This window comes from Egretta garzetta, unplaced genomic scaffold, assembly GCF_000687185.1.
Source record: "Egretta garzetta isolate BGI_Z169 unplaced genomic scaffold, ASM68718v1 scaffold370, whole genome shotgun sequence".
NCBI lineage: Eukaryota > Metazoa > Chordata > Aves > Pelecaniformes > Ardeidae > Egretta > Egretta garzetta.
This window is the reverse complement of record NW_009258292.1, coordinates 527,858-549,022: the sequence shown is the minus strand read 5'-3', so window position 1 is coordinate 549,022 and position 21,165 is coordinate 527,858. Positions and strand designations below refer to the sequence as shown.

Below are 21,165 nucleotides of genomic sequence, written 5' to 3'. Positions count from 1 at the left end.
GGGAGGAGGGGGAAGCGTGCAACTGTTTTACTGGAGAAACTGAAAGTTGGTATTTCCTCGAACATGCTTAACTTTAAGGCTTTTGGTGGTATGTGAAAGCATTCACTTTGTCCTCACCTCACCCTCGCTTCTAATTCATGTACTAAAGGTGTATCAGTGATGGTATGTGTGACTCTTTTTACCCTTTTTTAATTAAGGAAAGTTTAGCAGTTGAATAAAAATTACATTATCTTAGGATTTCTGGCTTTTAAAATTATTCTAAATATAGCCTGCTAGTTAATTTTGAATTCAGTGCACTAGTGTCCCTTTCAGGTGACCTTCAAGAGAGGGCCATAGAGCCCTATGACCCTAAAAATATGTTAGCCTTCTGTGTCCTACGTTATTTCAAATTTTTCAGGTGAGCTATATAGGCAATGTTTTTTCGTTTGTGCAAAGCAGAATGCAAGTACTGACCCTGCTGTTTTATGCCATTCGGCATAAACTTGTGAATGGAAGTAGTTTACAACTTGAATCTTTTGTGCTGAGCTGGAGACAGAAGAAGAAACTTGTTGACAGAAACAGCAGGAAAATACGATCTTAATTACCTAAAAGTAGCAGTATGGGCTAATATTTAGGCACCTCAGAGCATGAGGCAAGTTTAGTCTAGTCATGGCACCCTGTTGTAAACAAACACTGTATTACCTTGTGTGGTGCCCCTTAACTTGATCTGTCTTTCATCGAATGATAGTTGGATCACTTGCGCTTTTACAGGGCTTTTTTGTGTTGAGCTAGAATGCATCTCAATGTAATATGGTAATGCATATCTACTAGCAACTACGTGCTTTAGAAAACAGCTTGTCTAATGGGGGGGGGGAGGGTCTGGTTTAGCATGGTGACAGCTGTAAATTTACAATGCACACAATGAACAAGTATTTTTCACCAGACTTGCGCTTCTTGGGTAAATGGCAATTGTAGAATAACGTGTGTTAAACGACTTAATTATATTACAGACAAAATTATGTGGGCAAAACAGACTTAATTGGAGTATAAAACTAAAATCTGATGTCTGTCTTTGCTCAATTTGATATAAAGTATTTTAGCCAAGGTTTCCTTTTAAAATGATACTTCAACTTCATGATTCTGAGACCTTTTTTCAAAGTACCTTAAAAAAACGAGTGCTGATAACTGTTGGAATAGAAGATGGACATTCTTTACCTGACATTTCATGTTAATGTTAATTTTAAGTTGTCCTCATGGGTTAGGTGCATTTCAAAGAATAGCTATTAATAATTTGCATAATCATTGAAAAAAAATCATGTTGAAAATAAAGACTACTTAGAGCTTTTGTAGAATAACTTGAAAAATTTGTCTCATTTCAGTTGCTAAGCTTCACTGCCATCGGAGTTTACAACCTCCTATACCGCTGTAAATATTGGCTTTAAGACAGAACAGTTTGTGAATATGATGTAAAATTAGAATGCTAAAATCAAACAGAAATGGAAGCCAATCTGCTTTTCTCTACTTTTACTACACTCACAATTTTTCCCATCCACACAGTTTCTATAACCTGTTAAACAAATGGCAGAAGCTCTTTTAAGAGGCTTAGTACTATTAAAGCTAGCCTCTTAAAATTAAAAAAAAAGAGTAATGGTGATGGATGAGATAAGATGTGGCTTAACATCAGCTCTGAGGTGGGTTGGAGTGATGGGGTCTTCCACAGGTTCTAGGAATTCTGAGGCAGTGGCTTTTTGCATAGCGCCATGTAAGTAATCTGTGTAGGTAATCCCCTGTGTTTTGGAAGGGGTGGTCATTGGAGTGTAGCAAATCAAGTTTCATGAAGATCTTTAAATAGACAACCAGTAGTGAGGTGGGTGGCTCTGGGAAGTGGTGGAGCAGGCTGTTTCACAGTGGTTGCATTTATTAATGAAAATTGATAAAACTGAGCAAAATAGGGCTTTCTGGAAAGATTGGTTTCTCAAAAGGAAGATAAAAAAACCTCACAATTGTTGAAATGTTCTCTGTTACTTTTGGGAACTAAATTTTTGAATAGATAACTCTGCATAAAACTCAGTAGAACTTCAGTCAAGCTTCTCCTGGTCTTGCTTGTAAGAAAGACCTTTCTTAAGTAATTCAACACCTACGGAATATAGTGAACTGGAAATGCTTGAAGAGGCACTGTGTCCATCTTGCTCATAATTCAGCTTCAACTTTGGAGGGAGGAGAAACTATCACCGTTTCAAATGTACTGGCAACTTAAAGATGTGAACTGAAAGGCTTATTACCTGCTGATAGCTGAGCAGAGTGTTTTAGCCAACAGCTGGTGACATCCCTACCTGTCAGAGCTGGAATATAAGCAACAGCATTACCCAGGCTATGCAAGAAAAATGTCTGAAGTTGGAAACAAAATTACAACAGAATAAAATACATCTGTGTACAGTGGCACACTTATACCCAAGTAACTCAGTGTTAGTTAAACTAGGAAAACAGGTATTTTTTGCTACTGAGAGGCCACGTCACCTTGTAGAACAGTTTGAGTTCTAACTTTAAAACTAGACTTTTTTGAAGTCAAATAGAATTGTGCCAAACGTGGTGATTTAAAAAAGGAGAGGAAAAAAAAAAAACTGGCCTAAATCTTGAATTAATCCTCTGAATGTCAGTGCCAGAACTGACTGCTGGTGTATTTTCTGATGCATCATGCCTGTATCTGCTGTTACTACTTGGTGATTCCTGTAGCTTTATGTATCGCACCTCAGTGTGGAAGTAGAGAACTGCTTCCATGGCCACCTGTTAGCGATACTAAACACTGCTTACGCGTGCTATTTATGTCAGCTGTATGAGAACTATTTCTTCAACTTCTGCAGTGCCTCACAAGATTGGCTTTCCTTCTGAACGAAGTAAGTTTAGACATTAGTGCCTCTGTTACTGAAATGCTTTGTACATGCTTGTGGCACATTCAAGACGGCAATGAATACAGAGCCTGTAGGTGCTGGTGTGTGCTGGGCTGGTGTGTGGTTGTGCTGTAGTGCACTGATTCTTCCAGTCATGAAGATAACATTCCCATTTCTGAGGTAAAATGAATTTTAAAAAGTTTAAGTGAGGCAGTTGGTTTTACAACTAGAGTCCCAGAAGTAGGTTCTGTAACCATTAGACGTCTCTGGCAGGCCACCTGTCCTACTAGCATCAATTTTCTAATTTAACTTCATTTGGAGACCTTTTAACACCACAGAGGAAGGACACGATATCCATTTTTACGTAATAGTTTTATATCGGGCACACAAATGCTTTCTTTTTTTTTTAAAGAACAAAACCAAAGTGTTTGTGGGAGTGGGAGGAGGATAGAAATCTCATTCCAACCGTAGCTAATAGTTACACTTGATGCTTGTTTGCTGATAGAATGACAGTTTTCTGGAGCAGATGACAACATTTAAGATAGAATAAAAATATCTAAGCTGCCTGCTGAGACTGGCTAGTTAAGATGAGAGGTTTTCCATTAATGGTCAGTGGACGATTTGGCTAATGGTTTGCCAGGTCTTAAGCTCTAACCTTTTGAAGGAAGCTGTAAGCCAACTGAGAGTTTTTTACCACTTCTGCAATAGAGACTACTGGTTTGAGCTCAAAATGTATTGGCTACCCTATGGTAGCAGCTTCTTCACCTGCTTGTGGCTGGTAATAAATTCATGCAAATGTGCCCTGTTTCTGTAGAAAAGCCAATACGGTGCAAGTTCATGTTACAGCTTACTTTACTTGCATGCATGATTTAAGAATCTAGATGTCAGTTCCCTCCGTAGCTGTGTTTTGACCCAGCGATTCAGACAGTGAAGAGTTCCAATTTATTTATTTTTTTCCTTGGAATAAAAGTTTCACTAGCCTTTTCTCCATTTTAACATACTTCCCATACCTTTGTAGCATTAGTGATTACAAATAGTAGATGTTCTGTGACTGATGGTAGTACTTCGTATGCTAGAAAGCCTGAAACGGTTTGGCACATTTTCATATAAAATACTCTTCAACTCTTACAGGGTAAGAGGAATATGAGACTGTTTTTTGCAACTGTCCAAGTTGGAATTTGTTGGGGCGTTGTCAGACAAGAAGTTGACAGAATGCTCTGCAGCTCAGTAACAAGGCTGAGCTTGCTGGTACTTTCCTTGTTTGAGTGAATTTTTCTTATGCTCAATTGCATCAAGTGATTGAAACTTGTTTTGCTGTGAACATGGAAGGATGAGAAGCTATTGCAGAGTTTAAGAATTGAGTGGATGCCTGTCTTACCACTATTTGTTACTTTTGATCTTGGACTGATGGCCTGTCCTGACAAAGGGCTGTTTTCCCTCGACAAGTGTTAGCATTGCCTCAGGTGTAACTGTCTGTCAGTTTTTCACCATTAAAATGATGTTTAGGCAGTCATGACTCCTTTGCAGGTAGTGAGTGCCAGTGTGGTCCATTGGCTGTGTATAATCAAAATGATCGTGTACTAAGAGGATCTTACCAGCTTGCCTCCCAAAAACAGCTGGGGTAACAGAATATACCAGTAAAGAATAGGAGTGCTGATTTAACCTACAACTGGAATATTTTCTGAAAAAAACTGCAGCTATGTGACAAACTGGATATATTAGTGACTGGGATACTTGATTTGGCATAATTCATAAAATGGAGGCTGTTTGACAACAACTCGCAGCCAGTGACTAATATTTTTGCACCATTTCTGTCTTATCACAGAACATAGAAGTTGTTGCCTTCACAGGGCAGATTTTTCTGAAGAATCTTGCCCTTTTTTAATGTTATAATCTGCACCTTTTTCCTTTTGTAAATTGGCAGGGCATGTGGAGGAGACAAAAAGTTTTTTCACTGGTCAGCCACAGTAAACTGTTAAGCCTTTGGTAAAAGTTTTGTCAGCAAATAAAGTTACTGATGGACATGCGTGTGATATGCAAAGATCTCTTGTGCTCATGGCTTTGGAGGGAGGTAACTACTCCTTCTTTTTTCCATTCCATCCCCACCCCAGGGCATTTCTGAATAAATCATTAAACTCTTTCTAACTGTGTAGCTGGACCTTTTTTTGATGCTGAAGCTCTACGTGACTGTACAAAAACCCAAATGTATGTTTGGAGGTTTTTCTACAGTAATAATGCACTTGCAGTAGTGTCTTCCAGTTCCCAGCAGGACTGCATGACTTGTGTATGTCAGCTATACCAAGCTGCAAATCAGGAGAATCCTGGTATTTCCAAAATCAGAGTTGTAGAACTTAGATAAGAGGTCTGTTAGTGCAGCATATATATTACTGAAAATGAGGAGAATGGGAAGTGTGTGCTATAATGGTTAGGTATCAGGCAGGAAAGTGACGCTAATTTATCTCAGAGAGTTCAGTCTTCACTGAACTAGTGAAAATCAGGTTTTGACCATTTGACGGTTCTCCAGCGTTTGCTTGTTTATTGCCTGCTACTTTTGTATGTGTGCATGTACTATGACTTGTCTGTGGTGACCATTTACACATGCTTTTAGTTAAATGTGGTTTTAATTTTAATATGCAAGATGGTGTCTATGGAATGTATTCCATAGTTTCATGTGGAAGCTTTTCCTGGATGCCACTACCTGCCATCTCAAATAGGTTTGTGTAGATGGTCCAAAGTTTGCATGCTCTGCTGAAATACTGAGGCTTCAGTGGCTTTCTCTTGAGGCTCATTTTGGCTGCTTAAATATGGCTTGGTTAAATTAAAGTGGAAAAGAGTTACTGATATTTATGCAACTATCAAAAATTCTTGAAAGAGTTCTTTAAGCTTCAGTAAGACTTTCAAGACTATGCAGTGATGGCCCTTACCACAGTGACTTCACTCAGACTGGGTGGGGTGCTTATTTCCCTAGCTATCGTGCAATTAAGAGTAACTAGCTGAGCTGCTTCTTACTCTGCTGTCTTGAAACTTAAAATAAGGGGAGAAATTAGCTTCAGGTAGCAAACTACTAACAAAATCTTCTTTTTAATCTCAAAATCAGAGGTTACCATAAAAACAGTATTTCAGTGACAAAATAGACACGAATTCTAGTTTGCTATTAAGCTGAATTTTCCAACATTAAATTGTAAAATGAATGTGGATGCTTATCCCTGCCACTCGGTAGCCAGGGATACTCTAGAAGGATTGATATTTTGCTGAAGTTGGTGAACTATGAACTTCTGAACACAGTGAGCTCGACATATAGTTAAACCAAATATCCAAAAGGTTTCCATCCTTAGAGCTGTTTTTATATGCTTATAGCAAATAAGAAATTGAATGTATTTTTAGGACGTGGAACTCTCATTCTTACTCCATCATATTCCTCTGAGTACTTCTGCAAGCTGTAGTGCAAGTCTAGGCCATTCTTTAGACTTTTGCTATTGTAACATGAAGAAGGATCCTGGACTCCTGGCTGCTCTAAACCTCACTAAATCTCTTTTGATTTGCTCACAGAATTGCTTGCTGGAACGTGTCCATCCCAGAAACTCAGTACACTTTAATTCTGCCAGAATGGGACAGAGCAGTGTATGGCTCAGTCTCTAAAGTTGGTTTAGCATTGAGGACTATCATTTGCTTTCAGTGACAACACCAAATGACCATAGACTTTTGTACAGAAATAGGCTTGAGAGTAAACTGCCAAGTACATGCATAAATGAGATGAGAATGATAGCAGTAAATCGGTGTAAAATGGAGATGAGTGCACAACCTGGCATGCAGGCAGGAGACTCCCAGCAAGTTTGGTTGGAATTGGAAGGTGAACATGGAACTGCTACCTAGAACTCAGACTGCACTGGGAGGGTTGCTGAACCCTGCTCCCTTGTGTCAATTCAGGTGACCAGTACGTATAAAATCAGAAACAGTGTAGTTTGAAGTACTCTTCTAGACATATACCATTAGAAGAAAAACTTTATGGAAAAGTGTATTAATTTTTCTGTTTCCTTCCCCTCACTGTAGCACAAATTTTAAGTGACTACAGACCAAACTGGATCAGAGAACAGATCTGACTTAAGGCTTAACAGCAAAGTAAGCTAGTCTAAAACTGCATCAGATGTTTGTCTCTTACTGTGGAAAGGAAAGAGGAACATGTGTGATAAAATTAGTCTCTATAGCCCATCCAAAACCAGCTGCCAGACAGTGACTGAAGGATAGCAAACTGAAGTCTGGATGGGAAGAAGCAACTGGGACTAAAAAGTTTGTTGCCAGAGGAGAGACTTACGCGTATATACCCCAACTCCTGTTTTTAGCATAGGTTCATTCTCTGTAGGTGTCTCTGGGCTTGATCATTCACATATGTCTTAACTTTCTGACTGAGTTAGGCAAGATGAATCATGATCTTGGCATGGTTTTAAGCCTAATGTAAGCTTATTTCAAACAATACTGCCACAGCATTCCTCTAATCTTCCATATGTTAGCATCAGAACCATGTTGCTTCTAAGCGGAATCAACTGTGTAAGACCAGATGAAGACAAATAGGGGTTTTTTTAATTTTGCTTTTTAGCTGTCTTGGAGACTTGAGGCAATTCGCCATACTGCTTCGCTACTGCTAGTACTGCCACACGGCTCAGTAAACTCTGTATGCGGGAGTGGGGGAAGACACAGGCTTCCCATAAGACTTGGGAAGCTTGTCTTATGCCGTGCTGTGAAACTTCGTTATTAAGTGTTCAGATGAAATTGCTGTTTTCAAGCTATTTTTCAGGGCAATAGCTAGATTTTAAAGAAACTAGCTTGGAGGAAAAAAAAAAAACCAAAACAAACCAGCATTTGAAATCTTTAAAGTTGTCAAAGGATCATCTTTCACAGAGGAAAAAATACTGTTAAGCATATCAAGCTGAATGGGAAGTGGTACAGTCAGTGTATTCTCGCAGTAATAAATCTGTCTCTTTAGTGTGGCTAGAGAGAGGCTAATGAAGAGCATACAGAGAACAAGAAGAAAACATAATTTCTTTAACTTAAATAGTTGGAAATCTGAATGTCTACCACAAGGTCAAGATTGCTGGTGTTACAGAAGAGATGTTTCTCTGGGCTTGTCCTGAGGCAAGTTGTGGTAGTAAGCTTACCTTACCTATCCTGAAGCAGATTTTTGAAGGCACTTTAACATGCTGAAATGTTTGAGGTGTTGGAACACGTTTTTCTAAATTTAGGTCTTTTCCTTCCAAATGAGACTGAACCCTTTTCTTTACAATACTAGCATAAATCTTTTACCTGGTGTTTTCAAGATTTAAATTCCATTAGCAAGTGACATGATCAGTAGTTTTATCTGGAGGGAAATGGTGAGTTTCACAGTGCAATCAGAGAGATAGTAAGTTAGAGCAGAAATATTCCTGAGACTTTATTGTTCAGACTTGGACCGATGGCTATAAAAAGAACAGGGAGACAGGAAGGCTGGTCAGGCACACCTTTCGAGCCTGCTTACTGATGATGCTTTCTTACATTCACAATTACCATTCAACTTTGATAGACTGTAGGACACCTTGTATCCGGTAAGAACTTACTGAGTTTAATAAAGGAGAGACTAGACTTTTTTTTTTTTTTAAAAAAAAGTGTCACATAAGCTTAGAATTTCCAAATTCATTTGCTGAACAGCATTTGGGTCTCGTCACTACCGTCTTACTGCCCTTTGAGTCTCCACATTGACTTCCATTTTCTGTTGTGTATCAGGGAACTTCATGCAGTATCTGCTTTTGTTGTTGGGTGGTTTATAAGCGTTCTACGTGAGTAGTTGCGGGGATATTAGGATTTAAAAGGCTGAATGGCATATCTCTGCAGAAAATCCTCTTAGCTTATTATGCACTTTGTTTTACCCAGGTAATGTCAGCATAAAGTGCGATAGATAAGAATAGAAGACCAAGTCTACTGAAGAACTAGATTAACTTACGCATTGCACATTTGAAAAGTATTGCAACATTTTATTTTTTTTTTAACTCCCTGGTTAAAAATACTAAGGATTTGAACCAAACTTTCATCTGTTTGATAGGTAAAAATCTCATTATAGTATTTTCAGTATTTAATGCCATTTTTTGTTTGGGATTGTGGTGTACCACTTCTTAGTAAAAACTTAGTGTGAAGTTGGCCATAAGTGTGAGGTAGAATTTTTTGGGGTCGTATTGTCTTGACCCTGTTGTATGTATTCCATTGACTTTTTTCTAATAGGGACATACTTATGGAAATTCATGTTAAATAATATAGCAAGAGCTGAACACTAACTCTGTAAATATGTTTTAAATGTTCTTTCAGAGAAACAAGCATAACGTGTTGGTGTCTGTCAGATACTAGAAAGCATCAGCATTTCTGAATGAAGTTATCTTTTTCTGTAGTCATGTCAAAACGATGCAAATATCAACTCAGTTGAATGAACCTGTGTCTTAATCAGTAAGCAGTCTAAAAAATATTACATTCATAAACCTATTTACCTTGTTTCCTTTTCCAGCAAGTCCTTTTTAATTGAGATTTCACTTGCATTTGAATCCACATATTGAACCCCTTGTGGGGTTCAGTGCTTCTGGGTGGTAGTCTATGTGCAGATGTAAATCTAGACTTGACTGAGTATGCAGTCTTAAAACATCTGGGAACAATGACCCCCTTCCTTTTTATTTCGGAAATACATCCTCTCATTGAACAACTCCATCGTAGTGTCAGCTCTTTCAGTTGAGAGGGAGGGAAAGGGCACCTCATTTTAAAATCCCCGCTGTCTTTGCTTTTGCTTAGAACCAAGTTAACTGCTGAGTGCAGCTCATCTGTTGGTAGATAAGACAACTATCTAGCAAGAAGACTGAAATTCTCTCTTTAGAGTGAGGTTGTATCCATGTTCTCTGGTATTTACTAACATATTACTATCTTGTAATTATGGTAACGGTTTTATTTTCCATTCACTGGCAACAGTTGGAAAAATATCTGGAGAATTGCGAAATGGGAAATTTTCCTGTTGAACAGTGACACCACTGGGATATAAATTTCCACTTCCTCCTTTATAAAAGTCAAGGCAAGTAAGCGTTGGGCAACTGCAGACAGTCCTTATTTTACTGTATATATCAAGAATGAAAACTGGTTATGTATTAAAGGTTTTTTAAATTCTCTTACAGACAAATCTTACGTAAGTTTGTTTACATTATTACAAACAAGAAGTTTTCAAGGAATCCTCATGTCACATATTTTACATAAAACTTAAACTTCAGTGGCAACTTTCCAGAATCTGTAGTTGTATTGTACTTTACATATATTTACTGCAAAGGCTAATGCACCATTCAGTCCTGACACTGTAGCACACATCTGCTTGTGTAAGTTACAAGCTTATACAGCTGATATACTTACCTCCAAGCATGTTTGGTTTGTTTTTTTGTTCTATTTCTTGGCAAGTTACAATGAAAATCATTACTTACCAAACCAATCTCTTTTGTGAGTTTAGCTTACTGGTACCAGTATTAAAGGTTTTAACTTAAAGCCATAATAAAATGTAGATCACTTTCTAAATGTTAACTTGACCACTGAAATGGAATAGTTGTGTAAAAAGAGTAACAGACTGTTGCTGTAGATTTTCAGTTCAAAGATTCAGTGTTAGCAGACTTAAAGCAGTTTGTGTTAATGAAGAAATTCCCTGGTTAAAGTTCTAATTTATTTTAGAACAGCTTAATCTCATGCAATCAGTGCATTTTGGTTGCCCTGAAATAACAGAACTGACTGTCTTCATCAGCTATTCAATATGTGCATCTACAGAAGTCACTAGCTGAAACTATAAAAGCAATGGAGCTTTCTGAGCCCTTTCAGTCTACTCGTTCCTTCATTAGAGCACGTAGAGCAGAGCAGCCTCAGTTGTAGAAGGAGCCTTTCGGTTGTTGGATGGGATTCGGGATGAGAGAAGAGGAGAATCCCTGGCCCTTGGGAAGGTGGGTAGAGAGAGAGGGGGATATACTACTGACTCTCCAGTGCATTAATTGGAGCTGATAGTTTTGGATGACCTGTTTCTTTGGTACGGGCTCTTTATCCCTGTGTTGACTGACATTAACAGTACCAATTTGGTTGTCCAGCTGCAAGTTGCTAGTGGCATTTAAGAAGCATTAGCGTGCTCAGAACATCCGTGTGGCAGATGCAGAGTGAGAGCTGGGCTCTGAGCTGGCTGCTGGGTACCACGTGGAATATTCAAGGGCATTTTGGGTTGTGCCCTAGATGGTATTCTCACTAGATGCCTATATGTAGGCACCAAATAAATCTATCAGAAATGATTGTGAAGTGATCATACACTTCCTAATGCAAATGAAGCATTTTTATAGTTTCTTCTTTCACCGACTTTGAGAAACCAGCATATAGAAATGGGCAACATCTTTCAATATAGGGAGAGTTATTTTGTCTTGCAGTGAGAGGTTCGTATCCTCTACTTGGTTATAGAGTTGAATGAATATACTGTTTATCTAAATTAAATATTATATTTATTAAATATATATTATATTTATTTAGATTAAATATTGTATATTTTCACACAAAGCATGCCAAATTCAGTCATGCTTAAACACAACATTTTTATTTTAGAAAAATCAATTCTTTTTACCTATATGTCTGTCTTCAATTCAGAATCTGTTACTTAACTTCTTCCTCATAATCATGGTCTGGAGCATGTTTACAACAGATAAAAATATTAAAAATAAATAAACCCCTTTTATTTTATAACTTTTAAATAGCACCCAAGGAATTTGCACGTACTAGGGTAGCTCTTCCCACAAATCCCAAACTGAGGTCTCCACATGCATTTAAGAACAGCTTTTAACCTTGGCTAATGGAAATCATTTATTGTTACTCTGAGGTGTCTGAAGTAAATTAGTAGTTTTTGAGAAAATACAAAGTTTCTGATGAACAAACAGTTCTGAGTCGTCTTCTCTCAGGGCCTTTTCCAATGTAGTCTTCCCTCTGCCCCTACTTTTCCTTTTAAAAGAAACTTTTTTTTTTTAATCTCAGGTTCTAAATTTTCCTAGCTGTGAATTTTAAAAATGCCTTGCTTGTCTGTACAAGGTTTTCCTGAAATAATGATTTACCTCATGTTACCTGAAAAGTTCAGGGGACGTTAGTCCATAATTGACACCCTTTTCTCAGATGAGCCATACCTCATGGGACATCTCTGAAGAACTGGAATGCTGCTGCTTCGGTGGCAACTTGAGCAGCTCATGTGGAAGTGGCAATCCAAGCAGACCTTGTAAATGGGGAAAAGGGGAAATAAAATAAAATCACCTTACTGTTTGGAGCAAATATAAGAGTTTTTGATTCTGTTAAGTAGAAGTTGGTTTGGTTGCCAGTGCTGAAAAGCATGCCAGCTGTCAGACTGTGTGGTACCAGTCCAAGGAACAGGTCTTTAGTCGGGTTTTGCATAGGGTAACTGCTAGGGCTCTACTCAAGTGCTGAGGCTGGGTTTCTAAAATGAAATGAGGTGTTAATCCAATTATATATGTTACTCATAGTGCTGGTGGTAGCGCTACTTAGAGAATAAAATGTTGATATCTTCATTCTTCCCAAAAGTTTGGAAGTGTACGGTTGGAAGGGATTTTTGATGCCTGGTGGCACTTTTGTTCTATGCTCATGCCTCATTAGCTGGACCACTAAACTAATGACATGGTATCAAAAGTTGTAATTTACAGAATTCTTGGAAAATGAGAGACATTGACTTCAGGTGTCACAGAGTCGAGGTGCCTTTCTACTCTATGTAATAAACATTAGTTGAGGTAATTCTGCAGATGTGAACAGGAGTACTGGCTCAAATGCAGAGGAGGGGAAAGAAAGGTTAATTCAGGCTTTTTTTAGCATGTGTAGCATTCCAGTGAAGGCTCCTGGGTTGGAACCCTGCAAATTAAGATGTGCTGTCTGTAAGCCCTAGTTCCTTCACTGACTTAAGGAAGGATTTCGATTGTGGTAGGAAAGCTGGGTATCTTTACAGGCATTTTGACAAAGGTGATAAGGAGTAAAATGAGGATTGGGTTTTGGGGTTTCAGGTTTTTTTGTGGTTTTGTTCTCCCACCCCAAATTTGTTTGGAAGTGAGAGGTGAATTCAGGTTCTTGCACATATTTAACACCAGGATGAGCCACCCTGTATCATTAACCATTGTTTTTACATTTGAACAGCGGTCTTGGGATGAAAGACTTAATGTTTAATTGCCAGTTTTGAGTTGCCACATAACTCTGTTGTTACTGCGCTTGTTATCTTTGTTTTTCTGCCTTACTGGACTGACTTTTGGAAACTCTTGGTAAATTCTTTACTGAAGCTAAATACATTTAAATAAATAATTTGTCTTGTTACTGATGTTTTTTTTTTTTTTTAGCAGTACAGTATATCACATTCTTGAGAAACAGATTTCTAAGCTCTCGTGACATAATTGTGTGTAGTTTACCAAACAAATCCCTCTGCAGGAATCGTTTAATACCTTTATGAAATGAAGCATTTTTTAGGATCAGAAAAACCCCAAACCATCTTCACTGTAACTAAATTAAACAGGTTGATGGCTTGTAACAAAGTTGTCATGCTTATTTCAAAAGTTTGAAGCTGTAGAACTAGAAATATTTCAAAAGCAAATTCTTTCATGACCTGTCTGTTAAGCTAGAAGTTGAAGTTTTTTCTTCTAAAACTGGTAATATAACCAGAGTTATTTCAGATGTCTCCAAGAAGCTGTCTAGTGTATTAATCTTGAAACTCGATATGTTGAAGACTGAAGTTGTTTTTATTAAATTTTTAACATCCTAGAAATCTTTCTAAATGACAGGTTTTGGAAATACTCATGAATTTTCCAATGTGCTCTCATTCTTAAATAGCTTATTCAGCCTATCATCAGAAATCTTTTTGAAGGTGTGTTGTATCATGTAATACCAAGAGATTCAAGTCATCTGAGGATGACTGTTATATGTGATTTCATTGTACCTGACTGTCAAATGCGTATTTTTCTATTTAGGTTCAGACAAAGAAAGAAGAAACTTTGCCACCATCACTTAGTCAAAACATTCCAACTTTCTATTTTCCTCGTGGATGTCCTAAGGAAAAAGTGAATATAGATGCTGTGATTGCCAAAATTGAGAGAACTTTCTCGGAGTTTCCAAATGAGAGGGCAACTTTGGAAGACATGGGGAAGGTTGCCAAGGTAGAAACTTGCTGGCTATCTGCTTTTAGTGCTGTACACCTATGGAAAGGAAACGCGAGTTCTGCGTGCTTTGTTTTCTTGCATTATGTGTTTTCATTTCCTACAAGGTAGTACCAATAAGACATCATATTCAGCATCGTTGATTGCACAGTTATATGAGGAAATCTTTGTGTTAACTATGTCTCAAATGGCCCTATGTTTTGCTTACAAAAAGAAACAAAACATTAAAACAAAACTTGAACTATTTTTTCTAGTTGCATAGACAACCAAATAGTGAAGGTCACACTGTCTGTTGTTCCGAGTTCTATATTGACCAACAGACTTAAGGCAAAAGCACTGTTAATATGCATTTTGGTTTTAGGCATCCACACTGTTTTTTCTCATTTGGCAGTGTCATGAACCTCCATTGTGAAGACCCTGAAAGACAGAATGGTTTAGTAACTTGAGGTTATAGCCCACTAGTTATTATTGAAGATGTAATTTGGAGTTATGGCAGAGTAACAAAATTGAGTTTAGAAAGCAGCAAATACTTTTGGGCTTCTGTGTAACAGACAATAAGCTAGTTAAATTTCCATTTTGTTATATTGAATCAATGCTTGAAATATCACTGCAAGTAATGACTCTTAGGATCTCATCCCTGTTCCTGTCTGTTTGTATTTAAAGCCCAGGGTCTAGAAAATAGAAACAAAAGACTTTTCACAACAGCAGGACTTGGGGGTTCAGAGACTCCATGTTTGACTCACCAGAAGTGTTAACTGCTAACCTGCATGACAGGGTTCCTGCCTTCCACAGCTCCTTTCCACATAGAGGTGGGGAGAGGCAGAAGAGATCTTTCCTTTTCAGCAAGAAAGTGTGAAGGGTCCAGTCACCTACAACTCAGTGATGAAAGGCACCTTCCTGAAGTACAGGGAGAAGCTTTCCAGTCCAAAGACAGTATTCATCAAACTCACTTTTTCTTATTTTTTAAAGCACTGGTTAAACTATTGAATGAGAAGTAACTCTCCTTTTGCTCCGGTGACCTTACACACCTAGCAGTATTCACAATCTCATTTGAGACCCACATGAGATTCTCAGAGGTGCCGGCGTGCCTGACTGCTCCAAGCCATAGTCGGTTTTAGGGGAGACAGGTACTTAGCTGTTATGACTGAGGAATTTTGGAGCAGACACAGAAGCAGGACTGCAGGTATATGTGGGAGCACTGAAGTTGTGAAGGTGTAATTGTTGGGTATTCTGAAGCAAGATACTGCTGCTCGGGGCAGGCTAGCCTGCTACTGAAAATTGGATAGAAGATGTGCGTGCTTATGCCAGGATGCAGATGAGTTGAACCAGACAAGTGTAAACTTGCTGCAGTTCGGAAATTGTGTAACTGTGCTGTCTTGAGCTCAGCTTAAAGGTACCCAGCCCTTTAGTGGAGCTTATTAGCGTAGACTCTGTTCAGCTGCTTGGAGTGTGGACAGAGCAGGCATGTGACTGCACTCATCTATTGGCAATGCTGCAAGTTGCCCTGCTTTCCACTTTTGGATTTCAGTCTAAAGCAGTTGCTTAAAATTAATTATTTTGGAATGTGCAGTTGGTTTCAGAAACAGTTTAAAAAAAAAACTGTGCCTTCATGTTTTCTTCTTAAGACTTGTAAAATTTAATTTTTGAAAGATTTATAAATGAGGGAGTAACCCTCAGATAAGCAATCAATGAACTGACTCGATGTATACTTTAATTCTAGGCTTGTGAATGCCCACTTTACTGGAAAGGTCCTTTGTTTTATTGTGCTGGAGGTGAACGAACAGGATACGTGTCAGTCCATAAATTTGTTGCAATGTGGCGGAAGTAAGTAGATGACTTTTTAGAAGTACTGCATTTTTTAATTGAAATGTGATATTTTAAGCTCTGAATGAGTTCCCATCTATAAAGGGAATAAAACACTTTCCCATAATCGACCATTGACAGCAGACCTGTACCTGGGAAAATGTAAGTAAATCATCACTTTAACATAAACAAACAAATCTTTATTTATGGTGTTTATAGATTTTTAAAGTGTTTGGTAAATGACTGGCTGTTATGGGAAAAGTTAAAACCATGGCCCTAACTTGCAGAAGCCAGTTCTGGACAAAATGCTTTTTCTTCTTCCTAGTTCTTCTTCCAGTTCTGACTGAAAAATTACTTTTCATGTAATCAATAACATGGTGTACCCACCTCCTTTAACATAAACGTATGAGACAGTACTGCTTCGATAAGTTCACTTGGAGTGTACTTTGAGATTTGTAATTAGCTTTTGAATTAAATGTTGTGGTTGCAGTTTCATAGGCCTTGCTCTAGGATGCCCGTACAAGGTAGCATGAGCAATTTTCTCTGTAGAATATTACATGGAAATATTTACTTTTCAGAATACTTCAGACCTGCTATGATGATGCTGCAAAGTTTGTTCATCTTCTAATGAACCCTGGATGCAACTACTTGGTGCAAGAAGACTTCATTCCTTTTTTACAAGTAAATTGCAACTGAAACTAGTTCTGGAAAAATAACAAAACGATGAGCTGGCAAAGCCCTGATTTTTCATACTTACCATACTTTTTCATGGTCTTCATTAAAGTTTATTGATAATTAGTGTAACTCACTTTGTATTCTCCACTGAGATGCTAGTGAGTAACTTATTTTACAGTTAATCATTTTATATAAGGTGAGGTCTCTTTTTGAGAGCTACAGCAAGGTGCATGGATTTAAAATTGCTTGCAGGAATAGGACATGTAGCAGGGAATTGTTATGGTTAGAAAAGTGGTTGAAGTTACCTAAGTCAAGGAGGCCCTTTGGCAGGCATAGGAAACGTTGCATATGAATTCAAGACCTAATGTAGTTTCTCTCAGAGCAGCAAACACCGCCTTTACTAATGAATGAATAAAACATAAATTAGCTTTTACTGAATCAGTCAGCCACAGAGTTACAAGCTTCAGCAGCGTTCAAAATCTTCATCCCATCTAAAATATAGGAAAGCTTTTGTTTATCTGGCTTCTTTAAAATATAACTTTATTTTTAAAAAGTCACTAGTGTTATTTACATGAAGCATGTTCCAAATGAAGTTATCATTAACGATTATGGTAGTTAATTTGAACTGTTTTGGTTAAGGAGGCAGATGTGATACTCGGTGCTAATTGTTTTATATAGTCACTAATGAATAACATTTGGGATATTGTTATTCCTTTTTTTTTTTTTTTTTTGTAGGATGTGGTGAATAGTCATCCTGGCCTATCATTTTTAAAAGAAGCATCTGAATTTCATTCTCGGTACATTACCACAGTAAGTGATTTTTGTTTGGAAAAGCTATTTTTTGTTAACTAAGTAGGAAAATCAAAATGACTAACCTTAGTCAATATGTATAAGCATCTTTGTCCCCTGAGAAAAGTTGAGTATGCTGTCAGTCTTTGTTTCTACATAATTAGAAATCTTGTGAAGAAAGTCTCAATTTCTTAAGCATCATAGTTTTTCTTAACATTTATAAGAAATTGTTGAATTTAATACTAATGAGAGAAACACTGAATTGTAATAGTGTAGGATAAGTTAATAAACATTAAACGAAGAACAGACTGTTATCTTAAACACTTGATCGTGGCAATAGAGTGTGCTCATTAATTAAACCCAGAGTATAAGGTCAAGATTCTAAATGGAATTTTGAATGAAAGGCCTATAGTAACGTGATTATGTTCAGGATTAAGTAAAAAAAAAAAAAGTAACATTGAAGCTGCTTGCCACTTTCCTCTCTGGGGATTTTTCTTTCTAAGCAGGTTTTATATATGAGAAGTTCCATTTCTCTCTTCCTAGCGTATGTGACTGAAGTACTCGTTCTGTACCCAAGGGAAAAATCACTGACATTAAATTTTCTCAACTGTAGACTAGACAGCTGATTCCACTGAAGTCTCAAAAGATTAAAATTCTTCAAAATGACATTCGGTTCATTTTCTTTGTGCATGTGGAAAATAGCTTAATGAATATTCTCCAACAAAAACCATGCAGAGTTGATAATCTTTTATGCAGCTTATAGTTTGACCCAGACCAAAACTGTGGAAGCTTTTTTGAAAGCGCTTGGTTTTGGTTCATCAAATCCTTCTCACAGAGACTGCCAGCCTATCAAATATGTCCCGCTGCATTAGGTGTTGCTGCTTGTTATAATGATTACATGAGCTCCCAGAACTTTTTCTTGTCAGATGTGACTGAAGGAAATGTTCTGCCTGTGAGTAGTTTTCTTTCTTAATGGATTCTGGGTTGTATCAAAGCCTGCTCTGCTTAAAATTGTGAAAGCTTACTGCCCGTCCTGGAGGACTGTAGGAGGGAAAAGGTCCTGTCACTTCCAGTTACTTTTCTTTGGAGGAACAGCTTGTTTGAGCAGGCCCAAGTCTGGCAGTATTGAATAAATAAGTGCTGGCAGTACTTCACTAACCAAATTTAATGTAGTCTTCAACAGAAATCAGTGTTTAATCAAAAATCCCAAAAGTAAACGAGTATGGTGATGAATATAGTGACAATATTCGGAATACTGTTCTGCAGATCAAGAAATGGCAGGAGGAACTCTCTGCCTGTTCTTGTCATATTTTAGGCTGGAGTAACTGTTGCCCAATACAGCCTTCTAAAATTCTTTCCTGCAAGTTATTACTAATAATTATAAATTATTTTCTGTAAGATGAAGTAAGGCGTTTCATACCTGTATTCAATTAGCTTTTACCTTGCCACAGGAAACTTCCTCTAAAGGATTTTGTAAGCACTGCAGTTAAGATTTAATGTCTGTTCGTGCCAACTTCCAGTTACAAATTAAATGATCCATTCTGCTGCTGTGTTTGTATATACATATGTATATATGTGTATACATACATTACATACATCTCTTTAGTGACGCAAGTGTCCTGTAAGTGTTGTTCAACTGTGGAAGCAATCGGTTCTGTCTGCTAGGCTATAGTGTAGGTTGGTAAAGTTAAGTACATATGTCCAAGGTGAAGCTGAAATATATTAAAAACCTTTTCCCTGACAAATGAGATACTTGCAGATTAAATGTAGTATGTTATGTATATATCTGAGCTATGAATTCTTGAAATTGTAATCTGTATTGCACCATTTCCTCTCCCTTCTGACAAACCACTGTGCAGCCCAGTAAAGGCGGCAAATCTCTGACAATTTGCTTATATTCTACTTCAGTTCACTTTAGAAAACTGGTTTTTAAGCCTGTTCCCAGTTGTCTTTAGCAAACATTCAATTTTGGTTTTATTTTTAGACCAGTTAAATGTATAACAGATGAGATAATGACATGCAGATGGATTAAGTTGCAAAGCTAAGGCAAAACCTTTTTAGAAAAAATCGCTTTGTAGTATAAGCCAAAAATGGGCCTTCCCTAAACTCACAATTAGAACTGAGCTAATTAAGTTTCAGTAGGCCAGTCTATTCTCCTTTCTGGATTTATTGAACCAGCTGCTCTTGTTCAAAGTAAGAGCTTCAGAGTTTGCTGCATGCTACAGTTTAAGCTTTATTTTAAACCTTAATGAATAAATTACTCTTCTATTTGTAATTTAGAAATGATCAGTGTGTTTAAACTACTGATTTACTGTAATTACAGTCTAAAGTAATAAAAATTCATATAATAAAGTTTTTAGTTTAGAAGAGGTATTATTTGGGGAAAAGATTTCTAAAGGGATGGTTCTTCTAGCTAGTAACTGCTGTGTTTTTAACAAAAGGCTACACGTGCAATATTTGGTCTTGCTAATTAGCAGGTATAATCAGTCTCCAGTTAAGCAGTTATAGTTCATAATATGTTTAGATTTTTGTCTGCTTTTTTTTAGTGGTGAATGGCTGACTTGAAATGTTTATCTGGTTGACTTAAGTCAAACTAATTGAGGTGAATTCTGAATTCAGTTAAGAAACAAAGTATTTTGAAGTCTTATGTTTGTAAACAAAAACTAAGCAAATTATGCTGAATGGATGAGTTTACCAAAATAATGTACATGTAAAACTGATTTAAACAAACATGTTGGATACTCAGCTGAACGGACTTGTTTCTGGTTCCAATATCAGTCATAGCACAAGAACTAGTCACCTTTCTTGCATAGGCTTTTGTTGTTCTTCAGTTAGAAAACATTTATGTACTCCTTTTAAAACTATTATCAGGTTTTTTTAAGTAACTTTAAATAGAATAAAATTAAATGGGGGAAAAATGTATTCTCTCTGCACCTGCAGGAAGTATATCTGTCAAATGTTAATTTGTTGTATTTGTAGACTTCAGAAGTAGCAACATCCCCTGTACTCTGATCCTTGAACAGTCCCAATTCTATTTCTGTGACTTTATTTGTGAAGTAAAATATTTTTATAGTAAAAATAGGTCTTTAAATCTGAAGTATCCACAAGAAGGGGTGGAAGGAGGATCCAGGGAACTACAGGCCTGTCAGCCTGACCTCAGTACCAGGGAAGGTTATGGAGTGGTTCATCCTGAGTGCACTCAACAGGCATGTGCAGGACAATCAGGTGATCAGGCCCAGCCAGCATGGGTTCATGAAAGGCAGGTCCTCCTTCTGTGACCAGGTGACCCACCTAGCGGATGAGGGAAAGGCTGTGGATGTTTCCTACCTGGACTTTAGTAAAGCCTTTGACACTGTCTCCCACAGCATTCTCCTGGAGAAGCTGGCTGCTCATGGCTTAGACGGGTGTGCTCTTCACTGGGTAAAAAAACTGGCTGGATGGCTGGGCCCAGAGAGTTGTGATCAACAGAGTTAAATCCAGTTGGTGGCCAGTCACAAGCAGTGTTCCCTGGGGCTCAGCTCTGGGGCCAGTCTTGGTTAATATCTTCATCAGTGATCTCGATGAGGGGATTGAGTGCATACTCAGTAAGTTTGCAGATGACACCAGGTTGGGTGGGAGTGTTGATCTGCTCAAGGGTAGGAAGGGTCTGCAGAGGGATCTGGACAGGCTGGATCAAAGGGCTGAGGTCAACTGCATGAGGTTTAACAAGGCCAAGAGCTGGGTCCTGCACTTGAGCCGCAACAACCCCATGCAATGCTACAGGCTTGGGGAAGAGTGGCTGGGGAGCTGCGTGGTAAAAAAAGACCTGGGGGTACTGGTTGACAGCCAGC

At 37.9% G+C, this 21,165-nt stretch overlaps 1 protein-coding gene across 2 annotated transcripts in view; it reads left to right on the top strand.

Moving 5' to 3' along the window:
* Positions 1–21,165, top strand: part of PPP2R3B (protein phosphatase 2 regulatory subunit B''beta) — a 50,386-nt gene that overhangs the window by 16,304 nt on the left and 12,917 nt on the right. For both annotated transcript variants that reach the window (XM_009637657.2, XM_035892993.1), the window contains exons 2-5: positions 13,883–14,068; positions 15,789–15,892; positions 16,450–16,552; positions 17,282–17,356. In XM_009637657.2, coding sequence (XP_009635952.1) covers positions 13,883–14,068; positions 15,789–15,892; positions 16,450–16,552; positions 17,282–17,356 — 468 coding nt within the window. The remainder of the gene's footprint in view (positions 1–13,882; positions 14,069–15,788; positions 15,893–16,449; positions 16,553–17,281; positions 17,357–21,165) is intronic.